Raw genomic sequence first — 27,925 nt, 5'->3', positions numbered from 1 at the left:
AAGAGTCAGTGTCCTCATCTGGAAAATGGGGATTATAAGTCCTGAGAGTAAAACAACAAGAACGGTACCTGCCTCAGTAGATGTTTGATATGCATTAGTATTATTACTCTCATGATGGGCACTTGGCAGTTCGCTTGCTTTCTCCTTTATCCAGGTAACCCAGGCTGCACGTCGGACTCATGGGGGAACTCCTAAAACATCCACATGCCTCCCCATCCCAGACCAGTCACATCAGAAATCTTTGGTGAAGGATACCGGCACTGGTATTTTTTGAATTTTTAACTTATTTTTATCTTTATTTTTCTGTCAGTTCATGCACAGCCGGGACTGAGAATCACCTTGGTGACCAACATTCATGGGTTACTTGGGACTTTCCTAGTTTTGGAGCTGAAAATCCCCCATCCCAGGAACCCCCTCGGCCCTGGGTAAGCCGAGATATGCTTATTCGCCCCCTCCCCAGAGGAACGGACCCATGTTTTCTGAATCTCAAATCCAGACACACGGGCTGAACACAGAAGACTGAAGAGGATTCTTTGAAAGCTCAGCTGGGGGTGGCGGGTCAGCCGCAGCCTCAGCCCATGGGCAAGCGTGGGGCTCTGCGGAGGAGGGGGGCTGCCAGTGGCTCAGTCCGACAGGTCCTTGTCATCGGGCCCCCCAGGGATCCAGCCGCTGGCCGCCCGCTCCATGGCCTTCACCCAGCGGCCCTTCAGCTCCTCGCTTTCCGCTTTGAAGGTGTAGAGCTGGCCTGACTGCTGCAGCTGGAAGACCCGGGGGTCCGCCTGGGGCCCAGCGGTCACCTGGTAGCCCAGCAGGGGGATGGAGGTGTGGGCCCGCATGTCCTGGGGTGGAAGGGAGGGAGGGGAATTGTGGCCGCTGCCTCAGACAGCCCTTTGGAGGGTTCCAGCCACACGCCCGCCTCTTGCCCCCCCAAACACGCACGCAGTGGGGTGGGCTGGCAGGAGACGCCTCAAAGAAGACTGGTCGTCCCCCTGAGGCAAAACCGTCACGGCTTGGAGTCTGGGCCCAGCTCTGAAAGCTGCTAACCCTGTGACTCGAGGGAACTAGGGCCTCACCGAGCCTCGGTCTCCTCATCTGACTCATGGGGCCAGCGGGACTCACCCCACCCCTCTGCCGACAGACACGCGTACCACGAGGGGGGGCAGGGAGCGGCGTTACCTGAGGGGCAGCATAGACGTAGAGCACGAGGGGGTCATCCCGGGGGATGACACACCAGCCCCGGGGCCCGCTCTTGCCCCACTTGTCCCCCAGAAGCTGCAGAAAGCTGCATATCAGGCTCTGCTCGGACCCCGCCACGGCTCCTTTCTGAAACCAGAGAGAGGGACCGTCAGGGAGCACAGCTCCCACTACCCGATGTTGGCCATCAGAAAGCACTCTTTCTAAACCTCAACGGCAACCCCGCAAAAGGAGAGGCTATTTGTCCCTGAGGCCCTGAGAGGTCCCATCAGGGACTTGTAGTCACACAGCTGGCCAGTGGCAGAGCTGCACTCAAACCCCAGCCAGCCTGAGCTTGGGGCAGGGGCTGGGAGGGCGTATCCCCTGCAAGTCGCCCGCAGGGAGCAGAACGGGAGCCTGAAAAGGGGCGGAGACCATTCCTCTTTCCAGGAGCAGACTGTGGACCAGCAGCCAGGGAAGGTGTGGGCAGGGTCTGGGCCTAAAAGAATGGGGGAGGGTTGGAAAGTGGGCAGATGTGGTGGAAAGGATCAACTTGAACCTGGGAGCTGAATTCAGGTAGAATAGGCTGGGATCTTCTCCCACCTCCCAAGGACAGTGGAATGTCAACCTGGCTTTAATGAGGGGTGGCGGGGGGGCTTGCAGAGGGCAGTGGTGGTACCCAGTGGCTGGGCCGGGTACCACTGAGTGTGTAGCACGAAGCTGAATACAGCTAGTGCCCCAGAGGCGGGAGCAGCCTGGGGAGCCCCAAAGGCAGCAGAAACTACCCGTGGCACAGATCAGAGAGCTGGCTCCTAAGTCGCCGTGTGACCTTGGGTGAGTCACTTCTCTGAGTCTGGGTGTCCCTGGGATAGAACCAGCCAGTCCCTGAAGTCCCTTCCAACTAGAATGGAGTATCTGTCTGCCTCTTCCCTGCAGTGGGACCCTGAGCCTCAGTCTCCCCATCTGCAAAATGGAATCAGCGGCGCCAGCTCTCTTCACCTCCTGAGACTGCTGGGGCATGGGGACGTGAACAGGAGTGCTCCAGGGGGGTTGTGGGATCCCTAGATGGGGAGGCAGGGGAGGGGCAGGGAGCCCAGGTGACAGCCTGGAGCCAGAAGTTGCTTCCATTGGGTGACAGGCCCAGCTCTATTTGGTGGGGGTAGGGGATGTTAGCAGGGGTGTCCATGGGCAGAGAGAAGGGGGATGTGTGACCACGGCGGGCTAGCTCTTCAGTGCCAAGGACAGCACCAGCACTTGGGAGGCTCTGCACACGTTTGCCGAGAGGAGGCAGCTGACCCTCACCTCCAGGATGCCCCGTCTCTTGTCCTCCTTTTCCTCAGGGAGTACGTTTCCGGTGAGGAAAGTGTAGCAGTCCAGGCAGACTCGGTTGGGCCTGTTGGCATCGTACTTGAGCTCCGCCCGGTAGTCCGAGCACCTGGCACACACCACCTGGGAGTACAGGCAGGTGGGGCTTAGACGCGGTTCCTGCCTTGGCCCAGAGCTGGGGACGTGAGAGCCACCAGGGACCAGAGGAAGAACAGGCTTCAGGAGAGAGATGGAGACAGAGTGGGGCCTCACCTGTCCTGACTGCCACCTGTGGGGGTTGGTGCTCAGGCTCCAGGGCCCCCAGCTGGGGGGCTTGAGATGTGGGCCCCTCTGAAGGAGCTTAGCCTCTCTCCCTGCATGGTCCCCTTTGTGGGGGCTTGACCGGTACTCACCCCTTGCATCTCATCTTTTCTCTGAATAATCTCTCTCTTTACTTCTGCCATCTCACCTGCCTTCCTGTGGCCCCAGCAAGGGACCAGCCTTGGGACTTTTACCCTCACTTTGCAATGAGGGGGCAGTGACTTGGTGAGGGCCACACCGCTCACGGGTAGCAGCCAGTCCTCCTCACTCGGAACGTGCCTTTACAGTCCTACGGTTGAGCGTTAAGTCATCCAGGTTTTGCAATCCACTCAGTCTTAGAGTCAAGCATGTTCTGATACAGAAATGGTGGGCTGGCAGTTTTCACCAGGAAGACCTGCCATGTGTAGTCTGTGGAGGGGGGGGCCCGTCCCCCAGCCCACCACGGCTGCAAGAAGGCTGCAGCAGAGCAGGCTGGGGTGACCGGGTGAAAGAGGCATGAGAAAACCTGGGGAGAAACACAGGCACGGCAGGATGCAGCTTCCAGGAAGACTGGGGTGTCACAGTGAGTCCAGTAAGTGGGACTGGAAATGGGGGCAAGAGAGCGAGCCTAGGAGGAAGGGTAACTCATCAGGGAGCCAGCCTGTGTGCCCAGCGCAGCACGTGGCCTGGGAGGGACTGGTAGGCGAGGGCCTGGGCTTGCCCCACCCTCACCAGGATTCCCGTCTGGCAGGCGGGGAGGCAGAAACTGGGCACCCAACCACCGAAAGGATGACTCACAGAGTACAAAGGTTTGCACGGGCACGAGAAACCCCAGAATCGGGCCAAGGGTGTCTCACAAAGCCCTTACACACAGGGCTTCAGCCTTGGGAATATTTAACTTGAATTTTTTTTTTTTTGAGATTTAATTTTTTAAAACATTATTAGAAACTTTTTATTTTCTTCTCTCTCCTCTACCAACTTATTTTCAAAACTTTCAAACCTGAAGACAAGTTGAAAGAATAATACAGTGATACCCCTACCACCAAATTCAGGGATTATGAACATGTATTGCCACGTATGATGTCTCCCTTTCTGTCTCTCTCCCTCGCTCTATATTTTTTTCTGAACCATTTAAGTTACAATCATCGTGTGTCTTGTTACTCTTAAATATGTAGCTTGTAGCTCCTAAGAACAAGGACATTCTTCTCCCTACCCACAATGTCATGATCACACTCAGGAAATTTAACATCAACACAGTCTTATTAACTACATATGCCTCATAAGCAAATATCACTCAGTGGTCCCAACAATGACTTCTGTATCTGGTTCTGTCTTTTCCCAACCAGGATTCGATCAAGGATCATCTATTTCATTCAGTTCTCAGAATACTTTATTTCTTCCTCATACCCAGAAGGCAGGTACACAGGTGTCGCTCTATTGTTCTTTGGGCCTCTCTGTATTTCTTAACTATTGTAAATAGTTTTTTAGAAACGACTTACAAAGTTACAAGTGTGAGTGGACTCGACTCTTATTTACTGACGTGACTCACTGAGAAGGGAAGTTCATCCCCCAGATCCTGTCTGTTTGGCTCTGGGATGGAACTCACATCTGAACACAGGTGTGTCCCAGTCCTGGAAATTTACTTTTGTCATTGCAGTTTAACACATTTTGGGGACACCTCCCTGACTGGCCCCAACCTGCCCAGCTGGTCTCCTCCTGTTTCCCCCCCGAGGTCATTAAAGACTGAGGTCATTAAAGGGCTCCCTGTGTTTGCGGAGTGAATGGAGAGGGTTGTAATGTCAACAGAGAACAGCTCAAGTGCAGCAGGTGCTTAAAAAGCAAAGCAAGATCTGCCTCTGATAACTGGGCCTGAGCCGATAAGACGGAGGAGTGGCCTGGTTCCTTCCTCCATCAGCTGGCGGCTGCTCCTCTGAGTGGTGCTGTCCCCGTGACAGAGGAAGGGGAAGAAAAGGAGGCCAAGGAGAGGGAAGGGGTGAGCCTTCCTTTGCTGAGGTCTCACTACCGCCCCGGTGTTATTGATTCCCATTGTACAGGTGAGGAAACAGGCCTGAACGTGGCAGGCAGAGTTAGCCCCAGAATGAGTAGGTGCTGCAGTGAGCACTGAGGATCCACCAAGAAGAGGAGGGGATGTAGCTGAGGTCGGTCAAGAAGAGCGGAGGGAGCGGGGGTGTGTGTAACAGGCCTGGGGCTGATGAGGAGGTGGGTTCAAGACCTTCAAGGGGCGAAGGGTCTGATACTAGAGGCTGTTCCCTGGTCCTGGGCCCTGGGGTCTTGGGAAATGGTGGTAAGGAAGCAGGGGAATGAATAGGGTTGGCTCTGGGGAATGTCTTGAGCTGGTGGCTTTAACCTGCCTGGGCCTCAGGTTGCATCTGCAGAAAGGGGATTAAGGGTTGGGGGAGACCTGCTTCACACGTGGACACCGTGAGGTCCGAACGAGGTAACGCACACATCTGGCCGGGTTAGCGCCCAGCACTTCTGCACCAGCTGAAGCAGGCAGGGTGGGCAGGGCCCGGGCTGGCAGATGGGGGCCAGGGTGATGGTGTACTCACGTAGCCGCAGGCCCGGCAGTGGTGGCGGCGGCGCGTCAGGGCGTTGAAGGGCTCCTGGCAGCGCATGCACATGGTTACCATCTTGTCCCGCACCCACTGGGGCGCCCGGAGGCCCAGCTCCACGGACTGCAGCTGTGGGGCAGCGGGGTAGGCACTTCAGGACTCCCCTGCCCTCTCCCCGAGGCCCTGGGCCCTCTGCCCACCAGCTTGTGGCAGAGAGTCTGCGGGCTGTGCTTCCCAGTGGCTCCCACATGAAGGGGACCGGACGGATAAAGACCACACTTGGGGGACGTCAATCTCTCCACATCCTGTGTTACAAGTGAGGAAACTGAGGCCCAGAGAGGTCAAGGGACTCAGCAAAGACACCCAGCAGGCCACAGTTCAGAGCTCAGAGCTGAAATAGTCACAGACACTCTCTGAAACTGCCACCCCACCTGCCTTCCACTTGCCCTTGGTCTAGCATTTTTCAGGCACTTTCAAAACCCCAGTCTGCACACACAGCCCCCCTCACCCCCCACAGCCAGTTATACTCATAGCCCTGAAATCCTTCCTGGGAGCAGCTGCACAAAGAGGCTCCCAAAGGACTTTTTTGCTAATGAGGGAGTCTTTGGCACTGAGTTTCTATGAGTAGGGTGATGCTGGGGTGTGGGGCTTCCCCTGATCCCTCCGAATCATTTGTGATGGGTGACATGCCCCTGCCCTCCAAGCTACCTAGATAGAGCCAAGAGGGGAGTCATTTCTGTGTGAAGCTGGAGGCTCCGAGCGGGGTTGGGGGGCTAGAAATACAGAGCCTGCATTTACCTCCTGCTCCTGGGGGTCTCCCTCAGGGCTCTGGACTGCAGCCTTGAAGGTTTCATTCCGCTTCTCAATTTGGTCAATGGCGGCTTGGCAGGCCTGGTGCAGGGTGGGGGTCGGGGGTGCAGGGCAAAAGGAGGTGGTTGAGGGGGAGGCAGGAGGGGCTTGCTCATCTGTGAATCCCTCCACACATTCAACAATCACCGCTAAAAGCCTACTGGGTACCGGGCACAACATTCCAAGTGTACAGTGTCTGATTAAAGGCAGGAGAAACTATTTGGCCACCTGACGCAAAGAGCCAACTCATTGGAAAAGATCCTGATGCTGGGAAAGATTGAAGCCAGAAGGGGAAGAGGGCGACAGGAGGTGAGATGGTGGGATGGCATCACCGATTCAATGGACATGAACTTGGGCAAACTACAGAAGATAGTGAGGGACAGGGAGGCCTGGCGTGTAGCAGTCCATGGGGTTGCAAAGAGTCAGACACAACTGAGCAACTGAACATACAACAGATGTGAAAACTGAGGCTCAGAGATGATAAACGACTTGTCCCAGGCCATTCAGCGGCAAGATCTGAACCTGTCTGACACCTACAGAGCTGAGGAAGAGCAGGTGGGTGCATGTGTGCTCACACGTACACACACACACACGCGCACACGCACTCAGCACCCCTCCCTGCCCCACAGTCACAACCCTAGGGGCCCTGGAGCTTTCGTTCTGATACCTGCAACCAGGAGATCATTTCCTCCTGGGACCTGCTCAGAAAGAGAACACAGGTGTTGAGGGGAGCGGCCCCTCCCAGTTTTCCCGTCTCTCCCCGCCCCGGCACCCCCTGCCTACCGGGCTCGCAGCTCCAGGGTTCGCTGCTTCCCGGACACCAGGAAGGAGTGGGGAAACTCTGCGTCAGTCAGCTCCCGCACCTGCTCGGAATGGGAGGGAGAGATGGCTCAGGCTCCCGCCTGCCCCCCCCCCAGGCACTGTGGTGGGGAGGGAGGAGGATCGTGCCCCAGGGACAATTCAGACAGAGAGACAAGGATGGGGAGCTTGTTCAGTGGCTCCCCGTTCTGTCCAGCCCAGCAAAGGCGCCCTGAGCTGGCCTCGATCTACAGAGCAGACAGGACCTGGGGCTCCCGGAACTTTAGCAGATAAGCCTGCCCAGGGTGAGGTGCGGACTCCCAACAAAGGGGTCACCAAGATGGAAACTGGCTCACATGCTGGGTTTGGGGACACGGCTTTTCCTAGAGCAGACATAGAGCCTAGGATGAGACCCTCTGCCCCATATCGTGAATGAAGGAATTGATCAACCAACTCGACAGATCCGACAGATCCCCACCTCCTATCCTCCACCATCCTCATCCCAGAACTCCGCAGGTTCCGAGGCTGCTGTGAAGGCTGCCGGTCACAGAACGCTTCGCTGAGCACCCACACGTGTTCTCATTTAATGGGCACAACTGCTGAACCCACTGATCAGTTCTAACACTTAGCGGCCACCACGTGTCCCTGTGGGCACTGCCTGTCACCGGCCGCAGTCCTCTGGCACAGCTGAGCCCGTGGTCATCTACCGTTTACAGGGAATATGGGGGACCGTGGGATACAGTGAATGACACCACTGGGGTGCGGTTAGCAAAATCCAGACTGAGAGCGACTCTGCCAGAGAAACGATCTGATTTTCAATTAATAAATGAGAGAAAAGTAGGAGAGGGAAGTATGATAGATAAAAGGGCATATAAGAAGCATATCAGAAATGATTCACACAGATGAGCTGTGAGAAGGCAATTGTGAGACAGCCAAGGAAAACCAAGGGATCTCACTGTTATTAAATAAGTATCATTAGTTTGTTAGATGTAATCATGGTATTGTTGGCATCTTTTAGGGCAAAAAAAAAAAGAAAAAGAAAAGAGAATCCTTGGGCCTTCACTGGCGGTACAGTCTGAGTTTCCACTGCAGGGGGCAAGGGTTTGATCCTTGGCTGGGGAACTAATATCCCACATGCAGCATGGAATGGCCAAAAAATAAAATAAAATATCTTTTTAAAAAAAGAGTTCCTGTCTCTTACAGAGACGTACCCAAGTATTTATAGGTGAAATTATTATGTATCTGAGATTTCCTCTTAAATAATCCATTGGAAAAGGGGACTAGAAGAGGGGTTGCTGAAGAAACCAGTTTTGAGTTGACAATCATCATAACCAGGTGAGGAATACATGAGGTACCATTTTCTCCCCTTAAAAGTGTCCATAATAAACAGTGAAAGAAAATCTTTACAGCAATCTTGAGAGGCAGATATTATCACCCTCATTTGGGAGATGAGGAAATGGAGATCAGAGAGAGCAAGAGACCTGCTTGAGGTCACACAGCATCTAAAGAGCAGAATGAAGATTCAAACTCAGGGTTTTGGTCCTCACGGGAAGGTAGAAGCACATCTCTTTCTACTCTACCCCAGAGCCTGGTAAACACAGATGTCTCCCAGGCTGTGTGAAGACAGGGTCATGAAAGGAAGTGAAGACACAGATCTGGAGCCCAGGGGCCTAGCACGGAGGCACGGGAACCACCTTGAACCACCTGGCACTTGGCCCCTCTGCCAGCTCCCTGCTGCAGGGTGAGTAGGCCTTGGCACACTTTCAGGCGGCCCACCACTCCCGCAAGAGCATGACTTGCTCACGTGAGGCCTGGTCTACTCGTAGGGCCCACAAAACCTGTCCATTCCCTCTAGAAGGGGCTGGATGTAATCTGCTCTTGATACTCTTGACAATGCGGAGGCTCAAAGGGTCTATATCAGGAATCTGGCAAGACTCCATGACTGATGGGGGGAGGGAGAGGGACAAGAAGGGAGAAATCTAAGGTTTGGAGGCCAGAGCTAGGAAGAAACATGACACTTTTCATAGAAAACGGGACTGGGGAGATCCCTGGCCTGAGGGACCACCTCTGCAGGGGTGCAGGATGCAGGTTTCTGGAGGACAGTTCCCCAAGCTGGGCTGTGCCCAGGCTCAACCACCAGACTTGGCTGTCAGGTCCCTGCCAGCCCATGCAGCGCCTTTGTGCCAATTAGAAAAAGACACCCCTTCCTCAAAACACTTTACTGACATCTGTTGGCAAACTGGTGTAATAGTCAAGAGTCTGGTTTGTTGAACCAGAGACTTGACTGCCATCTGCCGGACAAAGAGAACTGTCCATATGCAACCTGTGCTGTCTGCTGTGGCTGCAGAGCGCTCATCTCAGCTGGGGGTGCTCGTGCAGTGCCCAACCTGCACAGCAGTCCATGGAGACGCAGTTGTCTTGGGTCCATGAGTACCCAAGGGCCCACACCCCTTCCTTCTTCCCAGGCTGGCCCTGTGCAGAATGGCGCAAACATAGGACCCAGGCAGACCGGGAGGAGAAGGGGACGACAGAGGATGAGGATGGCATCACAGACTCAATGGACATGGGTCTGAGTAAACTCTGGGAGTTGGTGATGGACAGGGAGGCCTGGCATGCTGCAGTCCATGGGGTCCCAAAGAGTTGGACACACAACTGAGCTGAACTGAAACCCTGGGGGTTGGGAATCAGCTGCTGAGATCCAGGGCTCCCTGACACTCAGGAAGGAGGGAGACCAGGAGGGTATGGGCCAGTGGGAGCCATCATGGTGGTCAAAGACCAGACCTGCCTCCAAACCTCAGACTCAGAAAATGATTCCTGTACAAACGCGGCTGGGTGGACAGCTCTGCACCCGCCAGGCCTATGCCATCCAGGAGACGGCGCTGTGTGACCACCAGAGCACCAGACACGCCCTGCAGTGATTGTATCGCCGAGACCGGCAGACGCCGGGAACCCGGTGCACACATCCTGAGCGTCAGACACTCTAGGGAACATATTTATGGATTTCCTCTTTATGACTCTGTTTTGGTCTCTATATTTCTTGGCTTTTCTGTCAATCTTTGCCTCTCTTTTTCTACGCCTGGGTCTCTGCCAGTCCTAAGATAGGGCTGCCAGTCTCCAATTTCTGTCTGTAGCTCTCCATAACCTGCCTTTCTCAGTCTCACCTACCACGGCTCCCAGATGTACAAGCGCATGCCTGCTCTGGCCTCTGGGACATTCTGGCCACATTCAGTAAGAAAAGCTGGATGAGACAGAGTAGGGGGCTGCGTTCCCAAAAGACCTCAGTCTGCTGAGGCATGGGGGGTGGGCTGGGAACCCCCAGAAGCTGCCCATGTCCTGCCATCAGCTCTCATCACCCTCAGGCTACACCCCACCCCCAGGCCCTTGTTTCAGCCCCAAATGCCAGCTAATCCAAGTCGGGAGTAGGGGCAAGGCCCTCCTGCAGGGGCTCTCAGAGCTCAGGAGGTCTCCAGGGGCAGAACTGTCCTGCCCTCAGCTCCCTCCTGAGGCAAATCCTGGGAGATGTCATGTGGGATAAGGAGAGGGAAAGGGGAGATGGAAAGGTACTAAGATGGGCCAGATCTGACCTCTGTTTCTTCCAGCCCCGGCCACCGGGACCTAGGAACCATCAGAGAGGGGTGGCCAAGAGGGTTTTCTTCCCATTTCCTCCACTTATGCCTGCAATTCCACCCTATGCTTTATCCCTCTGGGTTGAAGCCTTAATAGGAGACAGTATAGTATACTGGTTAGATACAGAGGCTCTGGACTCTGTTATATCTGGGTTTTTGCTGTGTGACCCCCAAGCAAGTTACTTAATCTTTCTGAAAGTCGCTCAGTCGTGTCCAACTCTTTGCGACCCTATGGACTATACAGTCCATGGGATTCTCCAGGCCAGAATACTGGAGTGGGTAAGCCTTTACCACTGAGCCAGCTCTTTACCAGCTGAGCCACAAGGAAGCCCAAGAATACTAGAGTGGGTAGCCTATCCTGTCTCCAGCGGAACTTCCCGACCCAGGAATCAAACCAGGGTCTCCTGCATTGCAGGTGGATTGTTTACCAACTGAGCTATCAGGGAAGCCCTAACCTTTCTGGGCCTTGTGTTTTTTGTTTTTTTAAATCAGTGTTTAGGTTCACAGCAAAACTGAGAGGAAGGTACAGAGATTTCCCATATACCCCCTGTGCCCATACATGCACAGCCTCCTCCATTAATAACACTTCCCCACCAGAAGTGTTACTAGAATCAATGAACCTGTCATTATTACCCAAGGTTCATAGTTCACATCACGCTTCACTCTTGGTGGTGTACATTCTGTGGGTTTGGATAAATGTATAATAACTGATATCTACCATTATATAGACAAAGGAGTCCATGGGGTCACAAAGAGTTGGACACGACTTAGCAACTAAACAACGACAACCATTATAGCACCATACAAAGCAGTCTCACCGCCCTTAAATTCCTCTGTGTTCATCCCTCCCTTTCCCCTAACCCCTCGTAACCACTGATCCTCTCACTGTCTCCATCCAGAGACAGAATGCGTTTTCCAGGATGTCATAGAATTGGAATCATACAGTAGATGTACACCATATGTATACATGTAGCCTTTTTAGATTGGCTTCTTCCACTTAGTAATACGAATTTAAGTTTCCTCCATGTCTTTTCATGGCTTTATAGCTCACTCCTTCTTATCACTGAATAATATTTCACTGTCTGGATGTATCACTTTATTTCCTTATTTTTGAAAATGGGATTAACTACAGATATCCTCAGACTGTACACAGTTATTTACTGCAGTCTCATTTGCAGACACTGACAACTGAGAACAGTCTAGATGTCCATCAGCAGTGGACCAGTTGAACGAATTACGGTCCATCCACACACCAGGACACTGTGCATCTATGCAAAAGGATGAGGAAGCTCCAAACGAACTGAGTTCTAATCATCTCCAGAATAAGTAGCTAGTTTAAAAAGTCCAACACAGAATAGTGTATGTGAAAAACACTGTTTATGTGAAACAAAAGTAAGGATGCCATAATGAGTACCCTACCTCTGGAAGGCCTCACTAGGAGCAAAGGCGGCCTCTAGGAAAGGGGGTTAGGGGATGGAGTGCCTATATGTGCAATACATGTCGCATATATTTTTTACATAGTTTGATTTTGGAATGTGTATTATTTACACTTTTAGGTAATAAAATTTTTTTTAAGATTTTTTTAAAACTAAAGAAATGCAGGGGATAATAACAGCCCCTACATCCCAGGGCTGTAATGAGGGTCCAGGGGGATGATGCAGGGCCTAACCCATGGGGACCACTCAGTCAACAGGCAATATTACGGGCTGCTGTCCCTGCTCATTCGTGGCCATCTCTGGATGTGGACACATCCAAGTCGGCAACTGAGCTGACAGTGGACACCCTTCCTACTCAAAGCTGCAGTACTGGCATCCGCCAGGAGCTGGTCAGAAATGCAGAATCTCTGACCCCACACCAGACCTACTGAATCAGAACCCATTATTTTAACAAGACTCCCAGGGGATTCATGCACTCATAAAGTTTTCAAAGCCCTGGTGTAGATGGTAGGGAAAGCAAAGTGAAGCTGGGTGCTGGGAAGGACCCTGGACAGGAAGGCTGGGAGCGCAGGTGGGAGAGATCTAAGCCTCATCTTTTCCGCCTTCACACTGCCCCAAATCCTCCACACCTGGGCTCCTGGACTGAGTCGCCGGTTGGCCCCTCCTGCTGCTCCCCATCCTGGGTCCCACCCTGGGGGTGACGCCCTCCTACCTTCATGCCGGCCACGTCGATGCGGGTCCTGACCTGGAAGTGGGCGCCCACCTGGATGACCCTGGGCACACAGTAGAGCAGCATGTTGTTGAACTGCAGGAGACACGAGCGGGTGTGTGTGCACAGTGGCGCAGACAGGCGGGCACACCTCGCTGGACGTGGGCTGAGCCCACTGGGCCTTACTCCACTCTCGCTGTGCGCTGGGCCAGCTCACAGGACAGCCCAAGTGTGACGAGGAAGCGGCGATCTAGCCCCACTCCACCTGGGGTGCTCACCGAGGGGCTGCCCGACCTGTGGACTTCAGGGGACCACGGCAGACTTTGGAGACCCACGAGTCCTTTCTCACGGCGGGTCAAGGGTGAGAGATTGTAGCTCCCGCCCCCAAACTTCCAGGTGGGACCAGTTTCCAGATCTCCAGGAGACCCCTTAGCTTCCTCACTGCAAACCGGGGCTGTTCTTCCTAGCAGCCAACCTAATTCCCTCCTGACTTGCACCCTCTAGGGCTTCCCTGGTGGCACAGTGGTAAAGAATCTGCCTGCCAATGCAGGAGACGCGGGTTCAATCACTGGGTCAGGAAGATCCCCTGGAGAAGGACATGACAATCCACTGCATTCTTGCCTGAAAAATCCCATAGACAGAGGAGCCTGGCAGGCTACACAGTCCACGGGGTCACAAAACAGTCGGACGCGACTTAAACGACTCAACAGCAACAATAGCCTGCCCTCTCTAGAGCACAGATTGACACCACAGGTTTTGGAGCCAAACAGACTTGGTTCAGATTCTGACTCTGTGGCTTCCTAGGACATGTCTGGGAACCCCCTTAGCTGGAAATCCCTGAGGCTTGGAGGCAGCATGTGATTTGTCCCAAGTCAAGGCTATGGTTTTTCCAGTGGTCGTGTGTGGATGTGAGAATTGGACTACAAAGAAAGCTGAGCACCGAAGAATTGATGCTTTTGAACTGTGGTGTTGGAGAAGACTCTTGAGAGTCCCTTGGACTGCAAGGAGATCCAACCAGTCCATCCTAAAGGAAATCAGTCCTGAATATTCGTTGGAAGGACTGATGCTGAAGCTGAAACTCCAATGCTTTGGCCACCTGATGTGAAGAGCTGACTCATTTGAAAAGACCCTAATGCTGGGAAAGATTGAAGGCGGGAGAAGAAGGGGACGACAGAGGATGAGATATTTGGATGGCATCACCGACTCAATGGACATGAGTTTGAGTGAACTCCAGGAGTTGGTGATGGACAGGGAGGCCTGGTGTGCTGCAGTCCATGGGGTCGCAAAGAGTCAGACACGACTGAGGGACTGAACTGAACTGAACTGACCAGTGTGCCAGAGCCATAAAGATAGAGAAGCTGGTTTGCCCCTGCTCTCCTGCAGTGCCGGCCAGGTAGATGCCAGGCGGGCAGGACCTGGGGCAGAGGGCCCATGCCTATGGACTCCCCTCCCCAGTGTGGAGCGAGTGGGCTCCCCAAGCATCCCCTTACCAAGAAAAGGTAGCGCTCCATGGGGCCGCTGCGGCGGAAGGAGATCTTGAGGACGGGGCCCTCGCGGAGCAGGGTGTTGGAGGGGTCGACTATATCGTCCTCCAGGCCCAGGCGCTGGTACACGTCCCACAGTTCCTGCAGCCGCTCCTGGGGGAGGGAGGGCCACCCTCAGCCAAGGCCAGGCAAAACCCTGCCTGTTCCTGGAAGGCTGGCCTCGCGTGGGCGGAGATGGGATGTGGGGAGGAGGGCAGCAGGGGGCAGGGTCAGAGGAGGGGCAGACACAGAGACCTGGCTGGGCTGGCGGGGGCTGAGAGCAGCAGGAGGAGGTCACAGGGCCCTGGGATGCCCACAGCTCCTTCTCAGAGGACTGGGGTGCTCACCATTTCAGTGATGGCTGCATTGGAGTGCTGAGCGGCCGAGAAGATCATGTCAAGGGCTTCTGAAAAGGGGGCAGGGTCAGAGTCATCCCCTGAAAGGGTAGCTGAGGCAGGAGGTCCCTGAGGCTTAACCCAGTGGCCTCAGAGCCTGCCCTGAGCACCCCAGGGGCAGGCCCTCCCCTGTAGCCTGGTGCATTCAGTGTCTAGATAATGGGGTTCATTTCTCACCCAGGGTGAAGGGACTAGAGGTCCCTGAAAGACAGGGCCGAGGTGGCTAGCCTCTATGACTTTCACTGCCCGCCATATCCAGGGGTGAAGGCATGGTTTCAAATCCTAGTTCTGCTTCTTTTTGGCTGTGTGACTTTGAGCAAGTCACTTAACCTCTCTGGGCCTTAGTGTCTGTAGAAAAAAAAATGACTAATGCTATAGACAATGTCTATGACGTACAACAATGTTGATGGTTGATGGTCATCAAAACCATCTTTAGCTGGTGCTCCATAAATTAGGGGAGTGGCCTGAGCCTTCCCAGTGCTGCCCCCTGCCCCCCGCCCCCCGATTCACTGGGGGTGTCCTCACTCTGGGCATCAGCCAGGTCTGGGGCCTGGCCTGGCAGCTTCTGGACGTACTCCTTGAGCAGCAGCTCGTAGCGTGGGATTCTCTGCACAGGTTCCAGCATGTGGTGCTGCAGGGTCAGGCTAGCTGAGGCCTCGCTGCTCTTGGGGAGGGAGAGGGGGAGAAGAGGAGGAGGAGTCAAAGGGGGAAGGGGTGGGTCAGGCTGCCCCTGAGGGTTGGGGGAGCCGGCAGGGCTGTGGAAGCCGCTGAGCCGGCAAGGTGTGCCAAATCACTTGGGGAACAGGAGCCACCACAGGCTGGGGGCGGCCGTGCAGGGCTCTGCCCCGTGCCCACCCCAGCCTCACCTGGATGCGGGTGATAACCTCCTGGAAAGGTGGGGATTTGTCTGTCCAGGTGGCCAGCAGCTCGATGGCTCGCTCGAAGTTCTTGACATACTCACTGTACATCTTCAGGAAGGGCGCCAGCTTCTGGATCACATCACCGATGCGGGGGGTGGTAGTCCTGCCGGAGGGGCACCAGGTACTGCCCTCAGTCTGGGGACCTCTTCTCTTGCCTCCACACGGGGTCAGGAGAGGCGAGGTTCCCCTCAGACCACCCCCCCACCTCTGCAACACAGCCTTTCTGCAGCACTCCTGGGCACAGGTATTGGGGGGGGTGTGTTATCTCGGCACAGGTGTGGTTCACCCCTCCTTAGACTGTGAGCCCCCGGAGGGCAGATGCTGACTTCTCCCATTGACAGAAGCTCCCTAAAGGCCCAGCACAGGGTCAGGCCCACAGCAGGTGTTCAATAACCACCTGATGCTTGTTCTCGTAACAATAACAAGGGTCACATGCCCAGCACTGCCCAAGACATGCTGCATGTCTCATCTCATTTAATTCGTCTCATCTCATTTAATTCTTACAACCCTGTGCAGGGGAGGAAGGACAGTCAGTCAGTGGCCCCTCTTAGAGAGGAGGAAGTCCAGGCTAAGAGAGGTAAGAAAAAGTCATTTAACCTTTTTGTTGAATTGTTACAGCAGAGCATCAGTGATCTGGAGCTGGCCTGCCTGAGTCTGATTTCCAACCACACCACTTACTCCAGCTGTGTGTTCTTGGGCCAATCACCTAGCCTCTCTATACCTCAACTTTCCCATCTGAAAAAATTGGGCATGATGATAGGTTACCTTACAGGGTTGTCCTTTTTGAAAAAAATTATGGAAAAAAATTTTGATCGATCATAAAGTAAAAAAAATATAATAAGGAACCCTTATGGATCCATCAGGTTCCCTGGTGGCTCAGATGGTAAAGAATCTGCCTGTAGTTAGAGAGACCTGGGTTCTATCCCTGGGTCGGGAAGATCCCCTAGAGAAGGGGATGGCTGCCCACTCCAGTATTCTTGCCTGGAGAATTCCAAAGACAGAAGAGTCTGGTAGACTACAGTCCATGGGGTTGCAAAGAGTCAGACACAACTGAGCATCTAACACTAACTATAGATACATCGCAGGATTTAACAATTACTAAGATTCTGAAGCTGAAATTCCCATACTTTGGCCACCTGATGTGAAGGACTAACTCATTTGAAAAGACCCTGATGTTGGGAAAGATTGAAGGTGGGAGGAGAAGGGGACGACAGAGGATGAGATGGTTGGATGGTATCACCGACTCAATGGACATGAGTTTGAGTAAACTCCGGGAGTTGGTGATGGACAGGGAGGCCTGGTGTGCTGCAGTCCATGGGGTCGCAAAGAGTCAGACATGACTGAACGACTGGACTGAACTGAACTGAAAAATTCTTTTTGGCCAAGAAATTTTAAAGGACATGCCAGACATCATGGCATTTCCTTGGCAAGATACTAATTTCACCACTAAATACTTTCGTGGGTAACTCTGAAAGCAGAGAGGGTTTCTGGCCTAACCACAAGGCCATCATCACACAGTGAGCTGATCTGAAGACTAAGCAAGTTAATAGGTGTGAAACCCAAAGCAAGGCAAGTAGGAAATCTTCACTTACTGCTGGTGGTTTCCACTACCTCCTAAGTCACTCAGCCTAGTGAGGACCTGATCCATCCCCTTCTCCAGAACACACACACACACACACACACACACGACTTATTCAAGCCCTTCACTGTGCAGACAGACAAAGCCCAGAGGAGTCGAGTCATGGCCACATAGCAAGCGCAGAGACCTAACAGGCCAAGCCCAGTGTCCTGGAGGCTGCACCTCGACTTGGCCAGGGCTGCAGTTGGGGGGCCTCAGGGGCTCCTGCTGGACCTCACCAGTCGTCCAGCCGCCGCTGCAGCTCTGGGAGGAAGAACTGTGAGTGGAACTGGTAGATGGAGGAGATGTTGGAGAAGATGAGCCTGACCACGTCCTCAGGGAAGGCCTTGCTGCTGCGGGCCTCCTTCAGCAGCTCCTGGAAGAAGACCTGCAGCCACCGCTGGGTCACTGAGCCTGTGGCAGAGCAGGAGCCCCCCACCCCTGGCCCCAGCCCGGGGGAGACGAGCAGAGTCCCGGGGGCTTTGGGGTCCCTCCCCACCCAGCTTTCAGAACATTTGCGCCTCCTTAATCTCCCATCATCCACAAAAAACCCTGGGAAGAGAGACAGTAATTATTCTGGCCATTTTACAGATGGGCAAACCAAGGGACTTGGCCAGAGGCTGGGAGCTGATGAACGTCAGGAGCAGGCCCATCTTGTATCTGTCAAGGCCTCGGACTTCGCCAGGCTCAAGACCCCAGTTCAGTGATTTAACCTTCTTGCCTTAGGGTTCCTGAAGACAGTGTGAAGGGCTAAGAATTGTGAGGATGCTGGGAGGCGGGGTGACAGATGAGGATGCTGTGTGGGCCCTGGAAGGACTGGCTGGTGTGGTCTCTGCTCCTAGGAGACCAGCCTAGGTACCAAGGGTGGAATCAGGAGTGGTGCTAATGAGCTGTATCCCGATTTCTGCCCAAACTCCAGTCATCAGTTAAAGGACTGAGGCTTCCTAGAATCAGACCTGAGGTCCTAACTCTCAGCTCTTATAAGGTGGGCCAGAAAGGAGAGCAGGGTTAAGGTGAGGACGCCCAGGTGCCAAGGAATGGGGCGGGGGGCGCCCTGGCCACTGGCCTGGTCCAGCAGGTGGAGGCGGGCCACGTAGGCCTGCTCAGTCTCCAGCAGCTCCCGGACAATCTTCTTCTCCTCAGGCTCCTGCAAGGAAGTTGGGGGGAGAAGGAGAAGGAGAGCTTTGGTCTCCTTTGATGGAAGCAGTATCCAAAGATGCCCCAGTGAGTGGAGCTCCCAGGACTCAGGCCATGGTGCAGGCGCATCTGGGTTCATGCTGGGATTGAGAGAATGGGGCAGAGTGAGGCTGTGCCTAAGCCTTAAGAGGCCTGGAAGCTTCCACCTGTGCTCTCTTGGGAGCCATGAACTACCATATCTAGAGGTCTAGCTGCCCTGAGGGAGAGGCCACCGGGAGAGGAGAGGCCCAGGGACCTCACGGACAGGAAGCCAGGGGCCCAGCTGTGCCAGCATCCCAGATGAGCAAGCTTTCCAGCTGTCACTGCCCAGGCACTAGGCTTGGGAGATGAGCTATCATGGGCAGTCCTGCCTCAGCCAAGAGCTGACTGAAGACACATGGGAACTCTTGTTATGGACTAAATTGTGTCCCCAAGTTAATATATTGAAGCCCTAACCTCCCATGTGACTATACTTAGTAATTAAGTTAACTGATGCGAAGGGTGGGGCCCTAACCCATCAGGACTGGTGCCCTTATAAGAAGAGGAAGGGACACAAGGTGTAGGAGAAAAGGTCGTGTGAGGACGCAGTGAGAAGATGGCCATCCACAGGCCAGGAAGGGAGCCTTGCCAGAAACCAACCCTGCCAGCCCTTTGACCTTGATGTCCAGTCTTCAGAGCTGTGGGAAAATGTATTTCTGTTGTTTAAGTCACCTGTGCGTGCTAAGTTGCTTCAGTCATGCCCAACTCTTTGTGACCCCATGAACTGTAGCCCACCAGGCTCCTCTGTCCGTGGGATTCTCCAGGCAAGAATATTGGAGAAGGGTTGCCATTTCCTTCTCAGGGGATCTTCCTGACCTTAGGAATCAAACTCACATCTCTTACGTCTCCTGAATTGGCAGGTGGGTTCTTTACCACCAGCACCACCTGGGAAGCTCTTTAAGTCACCTATACTGTGCTGTGCTGTGCTGTGCTTAGTTGCTAAGTCGTGTCCGATTCTGTGACCGCCATAGCCCGCCAGGCTCCTCTGTCCATGAGAATTCTCCAGGCAAGAATACTGGAGTGGGTTGCCATGCCCTCCTCTGGGGATCTTCCTAACCCAGGGATTGAACCCAGGTCTCCCACATTGCAGGTGCATTCTTTACCATTTGAGCCACCAAGGAAGCCCAAGAATACTGGAGTGGGTGGCCTATCCCTTCTTCAGGGGATCTTCACAACCCAGGAATCAAACCAGGGTCTTTTGCATTACAGGTGGATTCTTTACCAACTGAGCTACCGGGGAAGCCCTTAAGTCACCTAGGCTGTTCTAGTTTGTTATGGCAGCCTGAGCTAAGTGAAACCAACCTCAAGTGAGACCAACAGAAAAACTATCCAATATCATTCCAATCAACCCACAAAACTGTCAGAAGCAGTAAGCTGCGTGGCCACTACATCTGGGGGTAGTTTGTTACATAGCAAACGATAGCCAGTAGACACAGCATGTACCAGTATGATCGCATCTCCATTCTCTAAATGAGGAAACAAGCACAGTAGGGCTACAGAGACTTGCCCAAGGTCACACAGGAAGCCGAAGAGCTGTGAGCCCTGGTGGTCTGGCTTCAACCCCATAGACAAGAAAACTGAAACCCAGAAAAGGGAGGTGACCTCCCCGGAACCAGCCTCAGGGCAGGGATCAGCACTGACCTCTGTTTCTAGTGGGCAGTGTTGCCTCCTTCAGTAGGTAACCTGAGGCCACATCTGGGAGGGGTACCAGGTCCCACGTTGAGTGGTCTCAGACAAGTTCCTTAAGCTGTCTGAATTTCAACTCCATGCCTTAAAGACTCCTACAAGGCTTCCCAGGCGGTTAAGGATCCGCCCGCCAATGCAGGGGACATAGGTTCAATCCGTGATCCGGGAAGATTCCACATGTGTGGAGCAACTAAGCTTGTGCGCCTCAACTACTGAAGCCCATGTGCCTGGAGCCTGTGCTCCACAAAAGAAGCCCCCACGACGAGAGGCCTGTGCACCACGGCAGAGTGCTAATTTCTCTGCAGCTAGAGAAAGCCGGTGCACGGCAACAAAAGCCCAGCACAGTCAAAAGTAAACAAACGCGTAATAAAAATCAATACATAAATAATTAAAAATTTAAAAAGACTCCTTCAGCGAGGGGTATGAGAAATAATGTCAGCAGCAGGTTGCATAGTAGGCACTTAATCAAAGGCCATCAAGGGTGGGAGGGGGTCGTGAATCTAGCTTTCAGCTGATTTCTGGTCACAGAAGACCCCCACCCAGGGGAGGAGTTGGCTCCGGCTGGGAGAGAATGCGTGGGGAGGAGATCAATGGATGGCCCCCCAGTACCCCACTTCTTCCCCAGCCCTCCGGCACCTGTGTCCCCGAGCCAGGGCAGGTCCTGGGCTGGTAAGACTTCCTCCAAGCTCCGCTGGACAGCTTGTTCTTCAGGGAGCTCAGGTACCTCCTGCTGACAGTCCTGGACCCAGATTCCAGGGCCTCCTCCACAGTGGGCTTCTCCCAGGGCCCTGCAGACGTAGGAGCCCTGCACCCAGGCTGCTGATGCCCGGCCTCCAGGCCGTGGACTCTGGGCACTGCTCCTGTCATCCTGAGGAGAAGAGAACAGTTAAGAGTAGGGAGAACTGCACCTCTCTGGTAGGGATTTGGGGGCAATTAAGGCAAATGCGCGGAGAAGGCAATGGCACCCCACTCCAGTACTCTCGCCTGGAAAATCCCATGGACAGAGGAGCCTGGTGTGCTGCAGTCCAGGGGTTTCTAAGAGTCGGGCACGACTGAGCGCTTCACTTTCACTTTTCACTTTCATGCATTGGAGAAGGAAATGGCAACCCACTCCATTGTTCTTGCCTGGAGAATCCCAGGGATGGGGGAGCTTGGTGGGCTGCCGTCTATGGGGTCACACAGAGTTGGACATGACTGAAGTGATTTAGCAGCAGCAGCAAGGCAAATGCGAAGAGCCAACTCATTGGAAAAGACCCTGGTGCTGGGGAAGATTGAGGGCAGGAGGAGAAGGGGGCGACAGATGATGAGATGGTTGGATGGCATCACTGACTCAATGGACAGGAGTTTGAGCAAACTCTGGGAGATAGCGAAGGACAGGGAAGCTTGGCGTGCTGCAGTCTATGGGGTCAAAGAGTCAGAAACGACTTAGCGACTGAAAAACAACAACAATGCAAATCAGAGATGTTCACTGGCCTCTGAGTGTCTGGCACATAGAAGGAATCGACAGAGACATCTACTTCTCTCCCGAACACCGTTCTTGGAGGGAACTCCAGTCTTCAAAATGAGTCAGCGTAGACTGTTTCTTGTTTTCTGGGTAACTACACACTTCCCTGTTTAAAATGCAGTGAGGAACCCTTCCTTCTCCACATAGAGGATTTTTTTTAACTTTTTATTTTGTATTGGCGTATAGCTGATTAACAATGTGATAATTTCAGGTAGACAGCAAAGGGACTCAGCCATACATATACATGTATCCATTCTCCCCCAAACTCCCCTCCCATCCAGGCTGCCACATAACATTGAGTAGAGTTCCTTGTGCTATACAGTAGGTCTTTGTTGGTTATCTATTTAAAATATAGCAGTATGTGCATTTTGATCCCAAACTCCCTAACTCTCTCTTCACCCCATGCTTCCCCCCTGGAAAGGATAAATTCATTCTCCGTAAATCTGTTACTGTTTTGTAGATAAGTTCATTTGTATCATTTCTTTTTAGATTTTGCGTGTAAGGGGTGTCATACAATATGTCTCCTTCTCTGTCTGACTTACTTAGTTGCACATAGATTTTATGTACCCTCCCAGATCACCCTGCCTGTGAGCCTCACCCCAGATTTTAGTCTCTCTATAGCAGGAAATCCCCTAAAACCCTAGTAACTGATACATTGAGGGAAGGTAGGAGCCATAGAACACTCTAAAGGGAGGGTAGAGCTGATAAAGCTGGGACTTTTCAGCGGGATCGTAAAAGATGATGCCATGAAAGTTCTGCACTCAATATGCCAGAAAATTTGGAAAACTCAGCAGTGGCTACAGGACTGGAAAAGGTCAGTTTTCATTCCAATCCCAAAGAAAGGCAATGCCACAGAATGATCAAACTACCGCACAATTGCACTCATCTCACATGCTAGCAAAGTAATGCTCAAAATTCTCCAAGCCAGGCTTCAACAATACGTGAACCATGAACTTCCAGATGTTCAAGCTGGTTTTAGAAAAGGCAGAGGAACCAGAGATCAAATTGCCAACATCTGCTGGATCATCAAAAAAGCAAGAGAGTTCCAGAAAAACATCTATTTCTGCTTTATTGACTATGCCAAAGCCTTTGACTGTGTGGACCACAATAAACTGTGGAAAATTCTGAAAGAGATGGGAATACCTGACCTGCCTCTTGAGAAATCTGTATGCAGGTCAGGAAGCAACAGTTAGAACTGGACATGGAACAACAAACTGGTTCCAAAGAGGAAAAAGAGTACATCAAGGCTGTATATTGTCATCCTGCTTATTTAACTTATATGCAGAGTACATCATGAGAAATGCTGGGCTGGAAGAAGCACAAGCTGGAATCAAGATTGCTGGGAGAAATATCAATAACCTCAGATATGCAGATGATACCACCCTTATGGTAGAAAGTGAAGAAGAACTAAAGAGTCTCTTGATGAAAGTGAAAGAGGAGAGTGAAAAAGTTGGCTCAAAGCTCAACATTCAGAAAACAAAGATCATGGCATCCGGTCCCATCACTTCATGGAAAATAGACTGAGAAACAGTGGAAACAGTGTCAGACTTTATTTTTTGGGGCTCCAAAATCACTGCAGATGGTGATCGCAGCCATGAAATTAAAAGACGCTTACTCCTTGGAATAAAAGTTATGACCAACCTAGACAGCATATTAAAAAGCAGAGATATTACTTTGTCAACAAAGGTCCGTCTAGTCAAGGCTATGGTTTTTCCAGTAGTCATGTATGGATATGAGAGTTGGACTATAAAGAAAGACAATCGCTGAAGAATTGATGCTTTTGAACTGTGGTGTTGGAGAAGACTCTTGAGAGTCCCTTGGATTGCAAGGAGATCCAATCAGTCCATCCTAAAGGAAATCAGGCCTGAATGTTCATCGGAAGGACTGACGTTGAAGCTGAAACTCCAATACTTTGGTCACCTGATGCAAAGAGCTGATTCGTTTGAAAAGACCCTGATGCTGGGGAAGATTGAAGGCAGGAGAAGAAGGGGACGACAGAGGATGAGATGGTTGGATGGTATCACCGACTCAATGGACATGAGTTTGAGTAAATTCCGGGAATTGGTGATGGACAGGGAGGCCTAGTATGCTGCGGTTCATGGGGTCGCAAAGAGTCGCACACGACTGATCGATTGAACTGAACTTTCACTGGGAACTATGCCCTCCACACCTCTCAGTTTAGTTCAGTTCAGTGGCTCAGTCATGTCCGACTCTTTGTGACCCCATGGACTGCAGCACGCCTGGCTTGCCTGTCCTTCACCAACTCCTCGAGCTTGTTCAAACTCGTGTCCATTGAGTCAGTAATAAAAAGCCAGCCTAGGGTCAGTTTCCTTCTCCCTCCAGGGATAAGCTTTCATAGTGTAGCTTTCTTATCCTACATACTGAATCTGCAGACCAGTTACATTCTTCAGATAACAGAGGCCAGCAGCAAGGAATATAGCCAACAACATATGATGTGCCCCATTCCCTTTGGTGTGGGAAGGCCTGTGGTGACGACACAGGGTGGGCAGCCTTATAAGAAAGGCAGACTGGGAAACGCAGGACCAGACAGGTACAAAATCTTCAAAACTCTGTGACGAAGTTTTTCATTACCCCCATTCTGTAACTAGAGAAAGAGGGGATCTTGCAGAAGGAGGGGGGCAGAGGTGGGATTCAGATCAGGCTGGCTGGCTCCTGAGTCTGAGCCCTAAACTGCCCTTCCCCATGTTAGTCAGGGAGAAATGGGTGCAGAGTGTCAATGTGACTTGCCCCACATCACACACTGGCTGGCGGCAGAGAGGAGATTGTGACCCAGTCCCCCGTGGTTCCTCACTGGCTCTTGCACCCCAACACCCGGTTCCTCAGCCCCTGGGTCTGCAGCTCATGGAGTTAGCTGAATCTCAGGCTTTCTGTTCTGTTTGGTTTCAGCTTCTGCATTTCTTCCCCAGGGCACAGACCAGTTTCTGTTTCCTCTTTACTCCCTCAGTTTCAGATCAGTTAAGGCACTGAAAGACCTCACAAGAAAGCCCATGCCAAGGCACCTGGCCTTGGCCCCTCTCATAAGAGTGAGGGGTGTCTCTCACCCTGCTGACAAGACCTCCTCTGATCCCACTGTGGTCAAGGGCTGCCTCCTCCTGCAAGGGATATTTCCAAGGCAGAGCACATGTGCTGAGGGTCTCCACTGGGCATGCCTGGTGTGTTGAGTGGGGTTGGTGGTATCTCTGCACACCCCAGGGGATGGTGGTCCTGGAAGGTGGCACCTAGAGCTGTCCTTGGTGCTGAACAGAATATGCCGGCTGAGGCCTCTGGGAGAGGCGGGGCCAGGTCACCTGCTGAGGAAGCTGATTGGCTCTTCTAGGTCCGCATGATGCTGCCTCCACCATGAAGCCCACACAGAAGGCTTTGTCCGCTCTGAGTGCCCTCAGCAGAGTGTCTAGGCCCCTCTCAGGATATCTGTTGGTCATGACCTGGCATCACAGTCATTCCATGAGCTTAGCACCAAAGACAGAAGTCTTCTGGGCAGGGATCTTTCTTTAGGCTCCTGTGTCTGGTACAGGTCCCCTGCGACGCTGTGCCGTGCCACCCACAGCCCTCAGGACGGAGGCACTCTTCCCCTAGCTGCTGGGGGCATGGTGGCTGAGAGGTTACTGACTGGATGCCTCGCTGGGAACTGCCCTCTCTGCAAGAGAGCGGCCTCATCTAAAGTCAAGTCCACATCCAATGACTAGTCCACATGGGGGTACAAAGACCTAGCCCTTTGCCTCGAATGGAACAGCCAGAGGGGCCTCCAGCTCCAGAACTCTCTGGAACAGGCTACATCCACTGGAGAATGCATGGCAGTTCAACTTTTACCTGTGCCCAGTGCTGCCTCCCTCAACCCCAAACCCTCCCCAGTAAACCTCCTGAAGCAAACCTCTATCCCAGAGTCTATTTCCAGAGAACCCTACCTACAACAGTCACAACCTCTAACACAATCCCGGGCTTAAGAAATGCCTGCAGAGTGGATTAATGTCACACACAGACACACGCAATGACCTCCAGCCTGTTCCTTTCAGAAGGAAGCGCCTGCTTTTCTCCTTGCCCATGAACATAAAACACTTAAACCACCCCCCACCTCTCTGTGCCTCCCCTTTCTCACCTATAATATAGGAACAGAGATGGAACCTACCCCCAATAGGCTGATAGATGATTAAATGAAATAAGTAGCAAACACACTCAGAACACTGCCCCATAGATAGGCTGACCACGCAGTCTGCTTTGCCCGAGATGGTCTCAACCTCTCCTCATAGGGAGTAAGCTCTTGATAAGTATTAGCTACTATTTCTGCCAGAGGGATAGTAGGTGGAGTTCTGCAGCCCAAACAAGGTATCTGGTCCACCCACACGCACACACCTAATTACACACATCTGGACTCTCCCCAACACATTGACACACACACTCTGATCTCTGCCCAGACCTGGTGCCCCAAACACTCTTCCAGGCCCTGAGGAGCCTGTGATCGAAGGATGTGGGCACTGTCCGGACAGGAGTGGGGTCCAGGACAAGGACACTGCTCATTGTCAGGGTTCAAGGCGGCCTCTGGCCTGCTCCTCAGCCAGGAGACTGGGAGGGCCTGGGCTGCCCAAGGGCCCAAGGGCAGGCAGCGGAGCTCAAGGGAGACACCAGATAGCCCTGATGACCCTCCCCACATCTACTACCCCATACCTGCTATTCTCAAACACAGTCACCAGACTGGACACAGATGTCAGAGTTTCCTCACTTGCCCCCTCCATCCTGCAGGCCTCCAGGGCAGCCCTCAGCTCCCCTGAAGCAGGGCGGGAGGTCTCCAGCCAGCACACTCAGTCACCCCCACCTGGGGTCACAGGTGGGCTCCGGCATCCTTGGAGTCCCGTCTCTCCCAAGGGCTCAGCAGACCTGCTCCCTGCTTCAGAGAGAAGAAGAAAGAGGAAGTGGTCCCAGAGCCACAGCCCTGAAGGGGAAAGGCCAGGGCTCCCTCAGGGGAGGAGCTTGCTTGGACCCCATCCCTCCCACCATGGGCGCTGACCTTTGACTCCTGTAGACCCCTGGTTCCAGAAGCCACTCCAAGGGGGCAGTGAGGGGCTAGAGGTGGCTTCCAGAACTGGGCTCTAGGCCTGAGACGCTCACCACTCTGGCCAACCACACTTTCTCTCTCACAAGTTTCCTGGGGGATTTTATTTGGTCCTTTCTCCACAACTTCTTCTCTGCATCTGACCCTGTTCACTGTTGTAAGAAAACAGCTTCTTTAATTAAAAATAAATCACAAGCCTATTAGGGGCTGGCAGAGAGAAGTAATGTGCTGTTCCTGCCTCCTCCCTCCCTGGGCTTCTCTCATTTTAATAACTGCTGTCTCCACCTTCTTGCCCCAAGGGAAGGCAACTTCCTCCCCGAAACTCTGATGTTAATAATAACGAACACACACTCTTTCTTAGTGCTGTACAAGTATTTTCTCATTTAACACCACAACAGTCCTATGAGGTGGGCCCTATTATGACCTCCATTTTACAGAAGAAAAAACTGAGGATCAGAGAGGTTAGGTAACTTGCCCAAAGTCACCCAGTAAGAAACACAAAAAAAAGAAGTCAGATTTCTAAAGCAGAAGTCAGCGTCCTACAATTCCAGCAGATTTGGTTGGAAGCCTGCATGACCAGTTTTTGCTGCTCCATCCTCAAGCTTCCCTGCTCCCAGCCCACTGGGTTGTCTCTGCCTCCCTCCTTTAAGACTTAGTCTCCCAGCCCTTCCAGAACAATGATCTCTGCTTCTCTTCCCTTTATTCAAGTCTCACAGGCCCTTCAGGGCTCTCCCACTGGGTTCTGGTCTCACTTGACCTGAGCAAGGGCCCACCACTGAGACTGGTCTTTGTCCTGGAGAGTAGGGGCTGAGCCTCATTTGTTCTGGTACCCGAAGCGCCTGGCAGTTTCACGCTCCAGCGCCTGTGAAACGCTGGGGCCTCCCATGCCCAAGAGCTTCCCTCCCTCAGAGTTTCGCCTAAGCAATTTCTTCTAGCAGATGCCTTCTCCCCTCATGTCTTCTGCTGCTGCTAAGTCACTTCAGTTGTGTCCGACTCTGTGCGACCCCACAGACAGCAGCCCACCAGGCTCCTCCGTCCCTGGGATTCTCAAGGCAAGAACACAGGAGTGGGTTGCCATTTCCTTCTCCAATTGATGAAAGTGAAAAGTGAAAGTGAAGTTGCTCAGTCGTGTCAGACTCTTCTCGACCCCATGGACCGCAGCCTACCAGGCTCCTCCAGCCATGGGATTTTCCAGGCAAGAGTACTGGAATGGGGTGCCATTGCCTT

General features: G+C 53.0%; 1 protein-coding gene across 6 annotated transcripts; it reads right to left on the bottom strand.

Annotated features, from left to right (window-relative positions):
* Positions 1–266: 266 nt before the first annotated feature.
* Positions 267–26,817, bottom strand: FGD2 (FYVE, RhoGEF and PH domain containing 2). 6 transcript variants are annotated; one of them, XM_005223323.5, is made up of 17 exons: positions 26,654–26,816; positions 26,314–26,533; positions 20,763–20,994; positions 18,292–18,372; positions 17,465–17,613; positions 15,554–15,710; positions 15,213–15,351; positions 14,640–14,698; positions 14,260–14,406; positions 12,773–12,865; positions 6,984–7,063; positions 6,868–6,898; positions 6,150–6,242; positions 5,349–5,480; positions 2,476–2,622; positions 1,177–1,323; positions 267–839 (listed from the first exon to the last, which is right to left on the bottom strand). In XM_005223323.5, the coding sequence occupies exons 2-17, from the start codon at positions 26,379–26,381 to the stop codon at positions 624–626; spliced, it is 1,971 nt and encodes a 656-aa protein (XP_005223380.1). In that variant the 5' UTR covers positions 26,382–26,533; positions 26,654–26,816; the 3' UTR covers positions 267–623.
* Positions 26,818–27,925: the final 1,108 nt, after the last annotated feature.

This window comes from Bos taurus, chromosome 23 (genome assembly GCF_002263795.3).
Source record: "Bos taurus isolate L1 Dominette 01449 registration number 42190680 breed Hereford chromosome 23, ARS-UCD2.0, whole genome shotgun sequence".
NCBI lineage: Eukaryota > Metazoa > Chordata > Mammalia > Artiodactyla > Bovidae > Bos > Bos taurus.
This window is presented reverse-complemented; position numbering and strand designations above follow the sequence as displayed.